Source organism: Myodes glareolus, chromosome 15, assembly GCF_982192425.1.
Source record: "Myodes glareolus chromosome 15, mMyoGla1.1, whole genome shotgun sequence".
NCBI lineage: Eukaryota > Metazoa > Chordata > Mammalia > Rodentia > Cricetidae > Myodes > Myodes glareolus.
Genome location: NC_142040.1, coordinates 23,064,842 through 23,082,023, shown reverse-complemented (window position 1 = coordinate 23,082,023; position 17,182 = coordinate 23,064,842). Strand labels below are relative to the sequence as shown.

The 17,182-nt window shown below is 42.7% G+C and overlaps 1 protein-coding gene across 1 annotated transcript in view; it reads left to right on the top strand.

The window, feature by feature from the left end:
- The window catches only part of Iqgap2 (IQ motif containing GTPase activating protein 2), a 279,192-nt gene that overhangs the window by 131,916 nt on the left and 130,094 nt on the right, over positions 1–17,182 (top strand). The window contains exons 3-5 of the mRNA XM_048455961.3: positions 2,707–2,863; positions 12,840–12,917; positions 16,713–16,789. Coding sequence (XP_048311918.3) covers positions 2,707–2,863; positions 12,840–12,917; positions 16,713–16,789 — 312 coding nt within the window. The remainder of the gene's footprint in view (positions 1–2,706; positions 2,864–12,839; positions 12,918–16,712; positions 16,790–17,182) is intronic.

Sequence of the window (17,182 nt, the reverse complement as noted above, 5' to 3'; positions counted from 1 at the left end):
TTGATGCAGAGTATCCCAGAGAGGCCCATGCATGAAAGGCTCAGTTTCCAGAATGGGTGCATTGGGACATGCTCTGCACCTGTATTTGGAAAAGCTTTGCTGTGTGTGGGGAGGAGCAGGGGATTGGCATGGTGGAACAGGAGCCCCTTGGTCTCTCTGTTGTGTTTCCTGTCCTTGAGCTGAGCATTCATTTCATCATACACGCTCTGATGTTGCTATCTGGTACCGTACAAAAGGTCTACCCTCACCCCCCCCCCCAGCTCTGCCCAGTCGTGGACTGATATCTCCAAAATTGAGCCAGATTAAACCTTTTCTTTATTTTTGTTGTATACCCTACCCCTCTCTATTCTGGAAACAAGATCTTAGTAGGTAGCTTAGGCTGGCCTTGAACTCCTCCCTATCCTTCTGTCTCAGCCTCCAAAAGAGCTGGGATTACAGACATTCATCACAGGGTCCTTCCTCTTCAGATGCTGCTTATACCAGGTTTTTGTTTCCGAGCCAGGAAGCTAGCTTGATGGACATGCTTGGTCTTGTGCAGTAGCTCTGAATGTAGCCCTTTTTTCCCTTTAAACTCGGCACTTTCTTTTCATTCCTTTCTCTTTCTGAGGCCATTATATTGGTTCAGGTTTATGAAGCAAGGTTCATATAACAACTATCTCCCGTTCACCGTGTGTACGAGATGTAGAAAGCAAAGTCATTCTCATATGCTTTCAATTTTTCCTGCTCTTCAGCTTCACAGGGCCCCCGAGATACCCGGACGGAGAGGCCTTTATCATTTAGGTCTGTCCCCCTCCCGTTCGCAGAGGAGAGAGGAGGCCCACCTGATGTTGGAGACTACAGAGCCTGCCGTGCCCGGTCCCTGGCTGATAAAGTAGAACTTCCTCTTTGACCCCTTTCCGAAGCTCTCCCCAGCTGTGTCATGCTTTCCTTGAACTGCTTCCTGCCTTTCTTCCCTTCCCAGCTCCCTCCATCTCACCCAGTCCCTCGGCAGTGTCTCCGAGGCATCTATTATACAGATTAATTGGTTATAATTACCGCTGTCAACATGTCACGCCTCTTCTGTAGAGCTGCCAGGAGTTCCCTGCTTCCTATGGCAACAGATGTCATCACGTCTCATGCTTGAGGTCCTCCAGAACCCAACGTGAGATATAGATATAGATATATAGATATATCTATATGTATATATATATATCCTCATTTTCCTTTTCTCCCGGTGGGCCTCAAGGGCCCAGAGCTATCCCCATGAGTCAGCCAGGTAACTTTTATGGTTAGGGTTTATCCGGAGCCCAGCTGCACACTTTCTCCTTGCCTGCCAATGTAGGCCAAATCAGGTCTTTATCCCATCTTTAAGTTTACCCTGGTCACTCCAGGGATAACCCCATGCTGCCCTTTATGCTTCCCTACATGGTTCTCTTATTTTTCCTTGATAATGCATTGTATCATCAATTATTGTGTGTATTATTATATACACATGTGCTAATTTATCTTACATATTTATGTGTGAGTATACATATATACATGTATATGCATATTTTGAAATGCTGCAGGAATCAGCCTTAGAAATTTTGCTCTTGAAATAAAGATTTTTATTTGTATTTTCTCATATATTCTATTTTCTATGTGTCTAATAACCAGCCAGGAATTACTCCTTACTTCTTAGGAGTCTGTCAAGTTTCTCAAAGCTGCCGTTCAGAGCGACAGGAAGAACGGCTGTTTCCAGCATTTGCAGTTTGGGGCAGGTCAGGTGTTAGGATCACAGCACAGTGCTCCATATCTGCCACATGTTGAAGGAACCTGAGGTTGCTGTGCCCATAGACTCTAGGAACTCCAGGCCTGTGGAGGTCCAGGGCTCACACCAACAGCTGTAGTAGGTGTGGATCAGTGGTGATGGGGGGGAGGTGGAGTCAGGGACTCTTCTGCAGAGACCGGTGAGTCTTGGCAGGTGTGACTCAGGAGTGGAAAGAAGGAGCATTTTCTTCATAATTGGGAGTTCCGATACACAATGTGAAGCATGAGCTACCCTGGCCTCTGGCCCACTGTGTGTCCTTAGGCCAGCAACGACCTTGGTGCTTTGCTTTCTGAAGTACCGGCACTGTGCCCTGAGATTTAATCTGATCTATTTAAAAGAAATGTTTTTCGAGGGCAGTGGGAACTATATCTTCCTCCAAAATGTGGGTATGTTTGATGTATCCCTGCGTATTATTTAAGCAACCTGAGCCACTTGCTGAATTTCCCATGGTCCTGACTTCCTTGGTGGCCACTCTGCATTGAGTCAGCTGCACTGAGTGTGGTACTCTGAACTGTCCCCTCCCTAAGGCACAGCTCCTACGGGAATTACCCAACTCATAAGCCCGAAGTCAGGTTTCATGACATGCCAGCAGTCCATGCCAGCAGGACTAATTCCACCCTTACAAAATGGTTTGGCCTTCCCCCACTCCTCCAACACTGACTGGAATTAGCAGAGGTTCAGACAAAGGTGAACTCGACAAGCTCTGGCCCTCTAGTGAGCTCTGTGCCTCTCAGCTACACCCTCTTGTTCCCCTCCTGTCCTGAATTCTTGTTCTGCCCAGAAAGTCCACTCTTCCAGAAAGATCCTTGAGGCCTGTTTTCTCCCACAGTGTGGCCAGCACACAGGGAAGCATTGTGTGTCTCTTTTCCAGAATGTTACCTGCCTGGAATCACTTCAGTGTTTTATGGTCTTTTCAGATGGATGGAAGTCTGCTTAGTTGAAGAATTGCCACCAACCACTGAACTGGAAGAAGGGCTCCGGAACGGAGTCTACCTTGCGAAGCTAGCCAAGTTCTTTGCCCCGAAAATGGTATCAGAGAAGAAGATCTATGACGTGGAACAGACACGTTATAAGGTAACCAACCACCTGGGAGCTAAATGCTTTTCACTTTGCGCTAAATGCAACTTTGGTGTGTCTTCTCCTTTACCTGTTTCCTTCCTACGGTTGCTGTAAGGATTTGGGGCGGAGGTGTCCTAAGTGTTTGGAGCCTATTAACAATCATTCAGGGAGCTGAAGCCCTTTGAGAAAGAATGTGTTTGGTTTCCAGGTTAAGGCCGAGAGGCCTCTGTTTGGGGTTTCCAAAGCTTCCGCTGTTATTCCTTCATGGAGGTCGTTTATGACTTTATTAGTTTCAATGACTATAAAAGTAAAAGTGCATCCTGCATCCTTGTTATCACCATCACTGCTTACTGGTCCTGCAGGTCTCCTGAAGGAGTGAAATACTCAAAATCAACTCCTCCCTGAGGATGAATAGGTAGTTAGCGGTTGCTGGGAGGTAACTACCGGTCCATCACTCATCAACTTAACCAGCCACTCACCCTGCTCCTAGAAGTAACTCTAGACTCATAGGGTCACAGACCAAAAACAGACATGGAAATAGAAGTAGGGCTGGTTGACAAGAGGGAGGAGGTCAATGCGGGGGGAGCAAAAGAAGGTAGTAGGGATGAATAGAATCAAAATACATTATATAATTTTATAAGAATGTTGTGATGAAACCCCTCAGCCCAGTGGGTCTCAACCCTTCTAATGCTGCGACCCTTTAATACAGTTCTTCATGTTGTGGTGACCCCCAACCATAAAATTATCTCATTGCTACTTTGTAACTGTAGTTTTGCTACTGTTATGAAGCGTAATGTAAGTCTTGTATGCAAGATATATTATATGCGACCCTATGAAAATGTAGTTTGACCCTCCAAAGGGATCAAGATGCACAGGTTGAGAACCACTGCCTTGGTATATATAATTAATATATGCTAATAAAATGTGATTGTTAAAAAAGTTTCATGAAACAAATATTCTTTGAACTTGTGGTCCTGAAGACTTAGGGCAATGTAGTTAAAATGATATTAAAAGGTCAGGCAGGAATATTTTTCTATTTGGTGTTTTAAAAACAACAACAAAAGGCTAACAGGATAACCTTTTTGTATGTAAGTGGTTTTAAGAATTCTTTCATGACTGATTTAAGGGGAATCAGAAAATAAATATCACTGTTACCTTGGGAGGAAAATAGACCCAATAGAGGAACATAGTCTTATTTAAACATGGTAGGAGTAAGGTTAGGGAGACAAAATCATAGTAAATATCAATCTCATATTAAAAGCTAATCTTGTTCTTTCAGAGAAATTGTAAGATTTACAGATTGAATGCTATTTTCTTTTAGGATCACCGGGGCGGGTAGATGATGTGGCCGTGAGTGTGTAACTATGGAAACTGACTGATGGACAGTGGGAGATCGCTACATTGTCCTGTCTCCTTTATGTTTGAGCTTTCCCACCAAAAGGGGAAACTGCAGACACCAAGCTGAAAGGTTCCTTCTTGTAGTACAGATGTATCTCAAGAGCCACTTCAGAACGTGTGGCAGTCTGTTACAGAAGGTGCCATAGCTTGTTCTTGGCACATCAAGTGTTCAAAGCTCCTTAGAAACTTGATCCTCCTTTTCTTTTTTTTTCGTTTTTATGGCTATGTGTATGGTATCCATGCATGTATGTGTGCATGTTTGCAGGTGTATAAGGGGCACATGTATGTCAAGATCTCAGTTACTCCACTTTCTTGAGGCTCTTGCCGAACTCAGAACTCACCCATTTTGATTAGTCTAACTAGGTGACTTGCTGACCTCAGTCAACAGCTTGCCCCAGGAATCCCTCCTCTCTTCCTCTCCAGTGCTAGGATTCAAGCATGCTGTACCTGTTGGGAGTTCAGGTTCTGGGGATCCAGACTCTGGTCCTGATGTTTGTCCACCAAACCTTCCCAGCCCCAGCCTGACTCTATTCTCTTAGGAAGTTTAAGATTTTTGTTGGCTTGTAGTGTAGGGATCCTACTTAGGCCCTCACATATACTAGGCAAATGTTCAACCACTAAGGTACATCTCCAGCCCATATTTAGAGTTACCTGCCTCTTTCTCTCCTCTCCCTATCCCTTCTCTCTCTTTATTAGGGATAAATTCTAAGGCTTTGCATGTTGCTTGACAAGCACTCCTAATCCTGAGCTGTATCCCCAACCCCAAATTTAATTCATTATATTGGTATTTTGTCTGCAATCCTTAAAAGTTATTTCTCACTGGATGGTGATGGTGCACACCATTAATCCCAGCACTTGGGAGGCAGAGGTGGATCTCTGTAAATTCAAGGTCAATCTGGTCTAGAGTGAATTCCTATTACACAAAGAAACCCTGTCTCAAAAAAAAGAAGCCAAAGCAAATAAAAGTTATTTCTCTTACAATTGCAGGGAAAATATAGAACATGGCTGAAAATGGAATGACCAGGAAATGTATTTTAGATGAAGTGACTTCCTTGTTTTAAGCACAGATAACAATTTGTTATAGCCCCTCATACTTGACATTTTATGGTAAATTTTCCCTCTAAATGGATTCTAAAAAAGGTTAAATTACGTAGGATAATTGTTATTCTAATGTGTATTCTTGAATGTGCATATTGGATTCAGGTTATTATTTGGATAAATTCTAAATCATAGAACACAGAGTCCTATGGCAGATCTCTTTGAGGTCCATGTTCATTGCTTAGACCCGAGGTTCTCAACCTTCCTAATGCTTTGACCCTTTAACCCTATAGTTCCTCATGTTGTGGTGACCCCCAACCATAAAATTATTTTCATTGTTACTTCCTAACTAATTTTGATAGTGTTATGAATTATAATGTAAATAGCTGATATGCAGGGTATCTAATATGCAACCTCTGTGAAAGGGTCATTCGAGGAGAACCAGTGGCTTAGACCGACAGGTTCATGTCTGGAATGCTTTGAGAAGCAAGGGTTTGCATTCATCAAAGGTCATTTGGGTTTCTGGGTTCCTAACAGACTGTTAAAATAGCAAGTCACCCAAATTTAAATGTTTTTCTTTTTAAAGAAAATTAGAGAATTATGGGAGAAAACCTATGTTCCCATCCACAAGATGAACCTGCACCCACATTTTAGACTCTATTGTCAAGTGGTTATTATCAAGATCAAGGCCTGTAAGTGACTCAGTACCATGTCACTAGACTAGGTACCAGACATGAAGGGGAAACTGAGGAAGTTTCCTTTAGGCTTTGTGAGCAGTGAGACTCAAGTTTAGAAACAGACTTTCCATGGACTTCAGTCCTGGGGTCAACTCAGGACTGGTTCTCTTTTCTCTGGCACATCATAGACCTTGACATTGGGCATCTGCTTTGGACTCCTATGGCAATAGCTCCAGGGATATTTAATCAGACACTTTCTCTAGGCATCAAAGAGCCCACTATCAAAATGAATGTCAGCTTCTCCTTAGAATGGGGACAGGAGCAACTACATTGTGGGTTTCTTGGGTCTCTTGTTATGAAACAGTATTTACAGGGCACAGGAAGGTGATGATATTGTGAACGAAGCATTGTAGGAGAGAAAAGTGTTCCCAGGGACTGTCCCTAACCCCAGAAGGCCCCTGGAAGACAGGCCCTGTGCAGAAATAAGGCTGAGCAAGGGGCAGAATGAGGAGGCTGTTGCCAGCTGTGGTCTGGGTGCCTTCTGTGCCATTGAGTTACAGGGAAAACATAGGATGTATCAGAACGAGCCCTCAGTGGAATCTTGGAGAACAGCTTCTTCATGATATAAATTCTTAGTAGTTTCCTATGTAATCATAAAGTTTCACATTAGAGACTTTCTGATTTTGATATGGTAACAAAAAGAGACAAACTTTCATGAGTAAATGACACATCTTCCTGTTCCTGAGTCCTTTGGGGCAAGAGTCCACTGTATGGTCTCTTCGAGGATCCCTAGATTGTGAGATGACAATGAGGATGTTTAAACATAAGGGATGCCCCATAGCAGGGGTGTGGCGCTTCAGTGCGCCATCTGGAAAGCCATGAGTTTGCAAAGAGCAGGCTCCCACTGCAGCTGTAGGCTCAGTCTTCTTGTTAGACACAGCATCTCCACAGTAGATCAGGCCCTCGATTCCGAAGGACCCAGTGTTAGGCTCAGCAGCTCTTATCTTTGCCTGGCAACAACCCTAGAACCCTGTTGCCTCACTGATTTAGGGTTAGAAAGATGTCCTGGCTACTCTCTGTGAGCCTTCTAGGTATGAGTACTCCATTTGTAGGCAATTCCATCCTCTCTACTAAGATATGTGACCATGCTGTATGTGCTGTGACACCCATTATTGTCTTCCTTGGATACTCTGCAGTGTATGAGATTCTCTTACGGTCTGGCAAGGTGGCTCAGTGGGTAAGATACTTCCTGCCAAGTACCAACTGATGACCCAGGTTTCATCTCTGAAACTCATGTGGTGGAAAGCGAAAACTGCAAATTTTCCTCTGACTTCCACACAAGTGCCGTGGTATGTACATACATGTACATATGTAAACACATGCACGGGCACACACACACACAAGTGTAAATTTTTAGAAGATCGTTCTGTGCTCAGTCCACAGTGAGTAGTGCAGAAGTTGACCCATGGGAGGGCTTAGGAAATAGATGAAGGACGACATGACAGAGTCAGGTAAGCCAGAAACCTTCATCGTGTGTGTGTGCTTTCCTTGATTAGTTACTTTTCTGTTGCTATGAGAAAACACCATGACTGTGGCAACTTAATAATTTATTTTGGATTCAGGGTCAAGAGGGCTAAGAGTTCCTGATGGCTGAGCAGAGGCAGCAGGATCAGGAAGCTGAGAACACACATCTTGGATGTCAAGTACGAAGCAGAAAGAACAAGCTAGAAATAGCAAGGCTTTTTACTCTTAAAGTTCACTCCCAATGACATAGTTCCTTCAGCAAGGCCATGCCATCTACACTTCCAAACAGTTCCACCAATGGGGGACCACGTATTCAAATGCCTGGGCCTATAGGGGAACATTTCTTATTCAAGCTACACCTTGGAACTTGCTCAATGTGCTTAGAGTCTGACCTGCCTCAGGGTTACCTGTGGAGTGTTGGCACAAGCTGAACTCTTGCCCCTCACAACTGAATTGAGTACCATCCCTTGATTTCCCTTAGATTCCTCTATAAGAGAGTCTTGTGTTGTATAAAGGTTTGAAAGCAAAGTATGATGCAGGAAGATGATAATATATAAGGAAAATTATAATGCAGGAAAAGAAGGTGAAGTTGCTCTATGTGAGAAGCACCTGCTGGTTTAATATCCATGTTTGAAAATCTAGACTCTGAAATGGTCTCTGAAACTCTGAGAACCAGCCATACTCCAAGGGTTTTGGACTTCAGGGCATTTTAGATGTGGATTTCTGAAGTAGAGGTGCTCAGCTGATAATGTCTATACAAATATTCCAGCATTTGTCCTGCTTTGACATCTGAAACACTTCAGATCACAGGGACATCTGATAAGGGACATTCAATCTATACGGAGTAGAGTTCATTTCTATACAACATTCCCCTGTGCCCAGCGCTGTTCCAGGTGATAATGGCAGAGCAGTTCTGATATTATGGTGCTCGTGTCTGGATAGACTACCACTATGCACTTGTAACTTGTGACCGGCCCAAACAGAAGACATGGTAGTCGCAATCGACAGATGGCAGTGGGTAGGAGCTGAGCTTCTTCATTGGAAAATTTACCTTGAGATTAGAAAGAAGAAGAAAGCTGTTTGTTTTAGTTATTTTTCTTGTCCCTGCCACAAAATGCATTTTGAATAGTAACTGAAGGGTTTACTTGGGCTTGCAGTTGAGGGTCCAGTCCATTACGGTCAAGAAGTCATGGCGCCATAGGCACGAGATGGCGGGAAACACTCCTGCAGGAAGGAGGGAGAAAAGAGAGAGAACTGTGTGGAGCTCAGCTTGCTTTCTCCATTCTCTTCAGTCCGCACCTCTCAGCCCATCAGATATTTGGGTGGGTGGGGGAGCTTTTCATCTCAGTTAACTACACACTAGAAACTCACAGATGCTCGGAGTCTCTTTGGTGACTCTAGTCTTGCCCAGTTGACAGTCATTAACTAGCACAGTGTCCCTGCATGGTCAGGGACCGTGGGGAACGGGAAGAACTCATTGAGAGGGGTCTTAGTGGAAGGCTCAGGAAAGTTTGGCCACGGGTGCACAGCTGAATGAGTGGATGTGTTCACTGAGGGCCACTGTGAGCAACAGAATGGACAGTGTTGGTACTTGGAATCAGGGTGCTGCGGTGAACCTGTTCTTCTGCAATGGCTTCTGTTGATGCGGTATTCTACCACGATGAAAGCAATTTAGGGAGGAAGGATTTGTTTAGTTCACAACTACAGATTACAATCTATCACAGCAGGATGTTAAGCTGTCAGGGACTTCACAGTCAAGAAGGGAAAGAAAGGAATGTATCTATGCCAGCTATTCAGCTCACCTCCTCCACTCTCCAGGACACAAACTCAGGGAATGGTGCTTCCCACAGTGGACTGGGTCTTCCCACATCTTTTGACTTAATCAAGTCAGACCCCTACAGACATGCCCGTGAGTCAGACTAATACAACTGAGACAGATAATCTAGATAATCTCTCATTGAAACTTTCTTACCTGGTAATTAAAGCCTATGGTGAGCTGACAAAACCGCCCATCACAAAGCCCTATTCCGTTACATTAAGCATGAGTGACGTCAGAGTGTCGTGCCCGTTAGGACCCTCAGTTACCTCATCTATAAAATACATTTGTGGACTAATTGTCGGAATTCTGGGCTGTCTTGTAGATCTGGCTCTACTGTAGAGGAAGTTAGACCCAAAGAGGATTTGCATAATTTCTCATCTATGTAATTGAAACAGGATGCACCTCATTTGTTTGCAGTGAAACCGTTCAGTAATAGAGATTGAGCACATACCTGTAATATGAAATTAGAAGAAAGAATATATTGCTCCACATGGAATATAAGGACATTAGGTAGACTGAAGCATCCCTTGGATAAATATGACCATAGCCATGGTTATTTCATCTCATATTAATATATAGGAGTAATTTCTTTTTTAAAAAAAAAGACTCCAAAAAGAGCGACAATGGATGAGATTATGTTGAATCCATTTAGAAAACGAATTTTCATACAAATCGAAACAAGTCCATCGAGTAAGACAGTTATTGTTGCAGACCACTTACAGGAGCATGGTTATTAAACAATGAATGTGGACCTCAGGGTTCTGAAGCCAGTGTTCCTCGGATACTTGAGATAAAGAATCTGAAATCTGTTGGGTCTCTGAGGAAACACCCACCTTTTCAGCCAGTCCCCCATATGAGGCCGAGACCTTTTGCTGACTTTACAGAGGAGGGGATGCTTCTAGCCAAGCATGGAGTGTCCTAGATTAACACCTGATGCCTTCTGCATGTTCATCTGGACTCTGCAGCTAAGGACTTTCCCTTTGTTCTCGTTCTGATCCCAAGCACAGAGCAGCATTTAAGGCTGAGGAAGGAAGGCACAGTAGGGCTTGCAATTTTTCCGAGATTTCCTTTCCTAACAAGACCACTAAAGAGAAATAGTGTTTTTCATTACATGATTTGGGATTGTTGAAGCCCAAACCAATGTTGACTCCAGAACATAATTTCAAGCTAACAAAAATCATTTAATTAACTCATCAGGACAAGAAAAGAAATGGACATTCATAATGCCACAGGGAGGAGGATGGATGGATGGTCTTACCCCGCAAATTGGGGCTTCTGCTGGGTGATTTTAATACAGACTCTGGGAACATACAGATCAGTTTTCTTTGGGTGTTATCAGGAAATGACATCAACTTAGAGTCTTAGTCATTTTGCAAAGAAGAGAGAAGACTGAGCGGGGACTAGAGTGTCATTTATAAGCCAGAATACATCACATGCCAGTGGTATCCCATGAAGGCCCACACCATGTTAGATAGGACACCATTTAGTTAAGTTGGATGCAAGTGATCCTCGTTCTGTCTCCATTCAGACTTGGTCAAGGTTGTGTCTGTCTTGTTCTCTTGTGGCCCCAAATTGCTCATATCTAAGGTCTGCTGGAATTCTGCAAACATTCAGACTGTGTTATAAAGAAACGTTCTGTTTTCCGTCTTTCTATCTCATTTGTCTTCTTTCTTCCCCTCTCCCCCACTCCTTTCTACTCCCTGCTATTCTATAACACCTGATCTCTTCCTTCTGAAGAATAACCAAGCAACCATTAGATCCCAAGCCCTACCCCCATCCAGAGGTGGGAGAGCATTGGCACTCAGGAGGTTTCCAAGACCCCACAATGGCTCCCAAGTTCCTCTTAGAGCTAATGAACTTTAGACAAATCATTTTATCTTTTTGACCTGATTTTCCTTATACTTAAAAAGTTTAACTAGCAATTATGCTGAAAGGTATTTGGAAAATTAGAAATAATTTACATAAAGTACTTGAAGCTCATTGTGTAATCACAAATAGTGACTTATTAAGCGTTCATTGAATATGAGTTTGCTTATGTTTTATAATTTCTAGCAGCAATGGGAATGCCTTTGATTTAGTGGACTGTTCAGTTTTGGCAGCTCATGGGAGGCAGGATGAGCCAGTCTTGTTGAACGTGATTATCGCTGAGCATTAATCACATGGTAAAACTTGCTATGGTTAATTTTTGCATGCTCATTTCAAATTAATGTGAAACAGATAACATTCTATTATGCATTAAATGAAAAATGCAAGACAGTTTGAGGCTCTTTTTGTCTCATTACTTGATATAACTTCATGGAGCGGCATGATTGCGACTTGTGTGCTGTAAAGAAGAAATGAGAAGCATGCAGAAAGACTGTTTTTACTACGTAGAAAAAGGTCAAGTGGCGTTTCTGCTGAATATCTGCTTCTTGTACAAGGCCGGGATTAATATTAAAATATGAGTAATGTACACTAAAATTAGCCCTGAATTATTGAATGGTTTGTGCTTTCCTCTTTATATCTTCCAGGTTTCCTGTAGAGATAGACATTCATGACTGGGGGGAGGGTATTTAGCTTTCTCAAATATCCTGTTTAGAGCTGGGACATGGTAGTGCATGACTATAATTCTAGCACTCGAGAAGGAGGCAGAGGCTAGAGAAGTGCCACAAGTTCAGGCCAGCCTGTCAAGTTTCAGCAACATGGCAAGAACTAGCCTCAAAGAAAAGAAAAAGACAAGGATAATAACAATTATAACTTAAAATGAAAATCCCATCTACTTTACCTGAAATTGCTAGACTTCTCAGCCATAATTACTAATATCTTGATACCATGTGAGCTTGAACTTGTACATACATGTTTCACAAAACACCCAGGGGTACATGGTGAACATTACATAATATTTGAAACTTGTTACATGAAGGGGCCTGCTTGTTGGGGTATCTGTCCCGCCTGGTACCCAACAGCCAGCAAGCCCCAAAGAAAATCACACAGAGTACTCCATAAGATTATAAATTGATTGGTCCATTAGTTCAGGCTACTTATTAGCTCTTATAACTTATGTTAGCCCATTATTTTTATCTATGTTAGCCACACGGCTCAGTACCTTTCTCAGCGGGGCAGCTTACACCTTGCCTCTCTGGTGGTCTGTGTAGAACTGCAAAGGGAGCTTCCTTCTTCCCAGAATACTCCCATTCTCTTTGTTCCACCTCTACTTCCTGTCTGGTTTTCCTACCTATACTTCCTGCCTGGCCAATCAGCATTTACTTAAAATATGATTGACAGAATACAGACAATTCTCCCGCACCAGAAACTCAAGTTCAGAATTACCTTGAAATGTGAAATGCAGAGACTAGCATAACCTATCACAGATAACCAGGGTATTGCTGATGTACCGTCTAGTCTCTCTGTTGGGTTTAGATTGGTTTTATATGAACATCAATGACTGTTCTTGGAGAAGCACGACTGAGTAGCATTTTGGTATGAAATATATATTGCAAATGACTTTCTTGTTGTGTGAACTCATATTCCTTTTCTCTTTCTCCTATCATATTAGAAATCTGGCCTGCATTTTCGGCACACAGATAACACCGTGCAGTGGTTAAGAGCTATGGAGGCCATTGGACTACCCAAGGTAAGCTTTGGCATAGCAGATGTTACACGGGGAAGACAAAAAGTCATGCACAAACGCCTTGCTATTAAAACTGACTTGGCCTCCTGAGACATGTCTCTGCTGGCTTGAGCACGTGGGAAGGCCTACACAAAGATACACATGGCAAAACTCACGATGAAGTGGAGGTTTAGCTGCAGAGCAGATAGGTGAAAGTGTGTCCCAATTAAACCAGGTTAGCATTGGCGTTAGCTGAGCGTTGACTTCAGAGAGTCAACTATATATTTCTGTAAATTATTAAAATTTTATTTTTTTAACTGTAGTTTATGTGTCTGTGTGCGTATGCACAGGTACGCGTCTGCCAGGGTGTGTGCAGGTCAAAGGCCACTTTCAGGAGTCCTCTCTCACTGTCCACGCTGTGGAAGCAAGGCGTCTTGTCTTCGCTGCATATTCCAGGCTGGCGGGCTGGTGAATTTCCAGGCAATTCTCCTGTCCCCACGTCCCATTTCACCGTAAGAGTGCCAGAATTACAGACGCCTTCCACTTCATGGCTGCGTATGTGGTTTCTGGGGATCAAACGTAGGTCATCAGGCTTGTACAGCTACGCGTTTTACATGCTGAGCCATCTCCCTGGCCCATGTGTTTATTTTTATAATTATTATTATGAATAATCATAGTATCACTTTAAATTGGAAAGGGTTAGAGGCTTGTAGCTGTTACTCCTAAAATAGATCAACCAAATAAAATTCAATCAGTAAGCATTCAGCACTTGGTAAATTCAAAGAGAGAAGAAATAGACACATGGGGGAAATGAGGAGATTACATCTGATGGAAATCATAGGACGACTTTTTATTTCAAAAGGATTTTAGAATCACGGGAACTTTCAAAAATAGTATGTCTCTGTCTCCGTCACTCAGCTTCCCTCAGTACTGACATTTTTATAACTGTACTACAATGTTAGATAGAAATGCGAGGGTTTTATGTGGGGTATTTTCTTTTTCTTTTTTATGATAGGGTCTCTATGTAACTAAGGCTGCCTTAGAATTCACTTTATAGCCCAGGCTGGCCTCAAACTTGTGGAATCCTCCTGCCTCAGTTTCTGAATAGTGGGGTTATCAGCATGAGCCACCCACCAGCTGCGTTTGGGGTGTGAATATGAACTAGAACACTGGCTTTACTCAGCTCTTATTCTTCTCAAATGCATTTGTTTGCAAGAGTGAGTATATTGTTCTGAGCCATTGCATTCCATGAGTGGATTTGTGTGCCCCCCTACTGCTATCCAGACACAGTCTCCACAGGGAAAGGGGCTTTTATCTTCCATCCCTCCCCCACCTTGTCCCTGGCAGTCACTAAATGTTCTCCATCATTAGCATTTTTGTCCATGTGGGATTGGAATATTATTGAAATCATATGGTGAGCAACCTCTCGGGATTGGCTTCTCACTTAGGTTTCCTGTCCTTGAGACTGATCACATTTTCCTCTGTCAAGGCCTCAGTCCTTTGCATTGCGGCCTACATGTAGCGGCTTTAAAGAAATGGTGTATAAGATGTCATCTTGGAGACACGGTGCAAAGGAATATGTTGAGTTATAAATATCTGTGTTATTAGTTTATTATTAAGCCAGGTTTGCTGTTAAAAAGATCAGCTGTGAAGGCTGGGGATGCAGTGCAGTGGTAAAGCACTTGCCTAGGATGTGAAGCAGCGGATAGAGAGATGGGGTGGCAGCTGGGATGGCTGCTTTCAGAGGACCCCTCAATTCAGTGCCCTGCACCCCCTTAGTGGCATGTTTTCAACATCCTTTTACTCACACCTGTTTTACCCGGGTCTCACTTTCTTCGAAATTGTCAGTGTTTAATTCATTCCGCCATTTTCAGTCAACTAGTCCCCCCAAACAGTAAATGCTCCCTTCTGAATTATGTTACTAGTTACTACATAAAATCAATTAATTTTGACTGATCAACTGCTAAGTGAGGGCTTGGGTGGTTTAAAAAAAAAGATTAATAAAGAGAGAACTTCGGATAGAGTTTTTCTTGGTGAAGAAATATCTGATTGGGGCAGTTTCATGATGTGTGAAAGACATGACTGCACCATTCCAAGTTGTTTTAACATTGACTTTTCACCGTGAAGTCTGGAAGACAATAATACAAGGGCAGGAGACTTAACAGTGCCCTAAGCTGACTTTGTAGGGCGCTGCCATGAAGTCCTTCATTTACCGGTATTAAATGCTCAGTCCATGCCTAGCTTCGCGTGGGCGCTGGAGATGCGGAGTTGCATGGCACAGTCTGGTGAACTTGTTGATTCTACCTCCTCGGTGCAGGAAGGCATTTCCGTCTGGATTTCCCAGGAGACCCTGGAAATGGAGAAGGTTCTTCTGTGAAGAAAGGGGCCTAGGGAGAGTTGGCTGACAGTACGGTGGGGTGTGAGACAAGAGCCATACTTGTGAGAGCTTTCAACCCAAACTCAGTTTTCTGAGTCTGGAGCACTGCCTCGCTGACACCTTGACAGCAAATGTGTTACAAGACAGCTGGGAAGGGCCTTGAGGCCTCCCAGACTGCAGATGTTTCTTTAAGCACGCAGCAACTATACCGTACATTGTTAGCTCGAGAAACACTCTTGTCTCCATTTTTTCCGATGTCCGGTGGAAAAAGTGCACTCGAGTATCAAAGTACTACCATATGGTACATGATTTAATTCTACTTTTAATGTCAAGTTGTATAAAATATTTACTGAAAGCAAGCGACGATGATGTACTTATCTTAATATTAGAAACTTCAAGCCCAATTATTCATTTTTTTTTTTAAGCTCCAAGATCAAGTTTGGTACACCTCCTTGAAATCTGTTTCTTATCGGGCTTCTACAAGCGTAGGAGAAAGCAGTGTGGATGTGGGTGTAAAAACCTTGGGGTTCAGGAAACTTTTATAATCTAATAAAATTTACTAAAAAAAAAAAAAAAAAAAAAAAAAAAAACCTTGGGGTTCAACCTGTTGGGTCGGGTGACTCCTTGTCTCGATGCTCGCCCAGGAGAGGAATCGGGTGCCCTGAAAGTGCAGGTGCGGGGTGTTCTCCCCTGCACCAGGGAAAGAACGGCAGGCCAAGTAGATGTCTTCCATGGGGGATGGTTGGGCCGTGGTTCAGAAACATGAGCGACTTATTAGCATTTGTCAGAAATGATGTGCGTAGAGAATAATGGACATGATAGAAAATAGTCAAGCTTCTAGCAAGTCCTTTCGGCAGGTTTATACTGTGTACACACTGGTTTGCACACATGCATAAAGATTTATTTTTAAATCAGATATGTGTGAGAGAGATGTATGTATGTAGTATGTATGTATGTATGAAAGAAGTAATCACATATCAGAATGCTAATAGTAACAGTCTGAAAGGTGGGGTATAGATGTTTTTTCTTCAGACTTTATGTGCTGTTAAGCAGAAAAAAAATCTTAATATATGTGCATGAATTATATATACATGTCTGCGTTTTTAACAACGTAATGAAGTGGCTATAAAAGGGGTCTCCTTCTCGGGCTCGTAAACTCTTTGGAGGTCATAGAAGTGAGGGTGCTAGTAAAACACTGCCACCCAACCTTCTAGAAAGGCTCTTGGTGAGCCCCACCACTATAAGGTCAGCCACTAGGGGGCGTGTCACCCACCAGGCAAAAGCTAGGATTGCTCTGTGGCACTCCCTGAAGCAACCAGCAAGAGCTTCCTCTACATTTGAATAGTTATAGACTAGCAAGGATAATCGGGGTCTGGTTGTCTGGGAAGTTGACACCTCAAGAAGTAAAGCATAGTAAGCACATTGTCTCTTTTGTTTTCCAGATATTTTATCCAGAAACAACAGATGTTTACGATCGGAAAAACATACCAAGGATGATATACTGCATTCATGCACTAAGGTGGGAACAGTGCAAACAGGTTTAAACTTCAGTTTCCATTTAAACTTCGGTAACTTTTAATAATCTCAGGAATTTTAAAAATTAGATTCAGTTTAGAATTTATTGGTACAAATTAAAATAATTTAAAATTATCGCTGTATAATGCTACCTACCATTGAATTTGAAAACACTTTCGAAGTTTTTAATATTATTTGAAATATAAAACAAAAAGTGAATAAAAGACTTAAGTAAAATAAGGAGAGTTAAAATTGGAACCTTGAAGTCCCAACAGTAATGTTGTGCGGATGTATGCAGAGGTCACGGAAACATGTTAGTGACCAGATCCCATTGTTGTTGTGATTGCTCTAACGACTCATTAAATTATCATTTATTCAGCTCGGACCATCAGTAAGA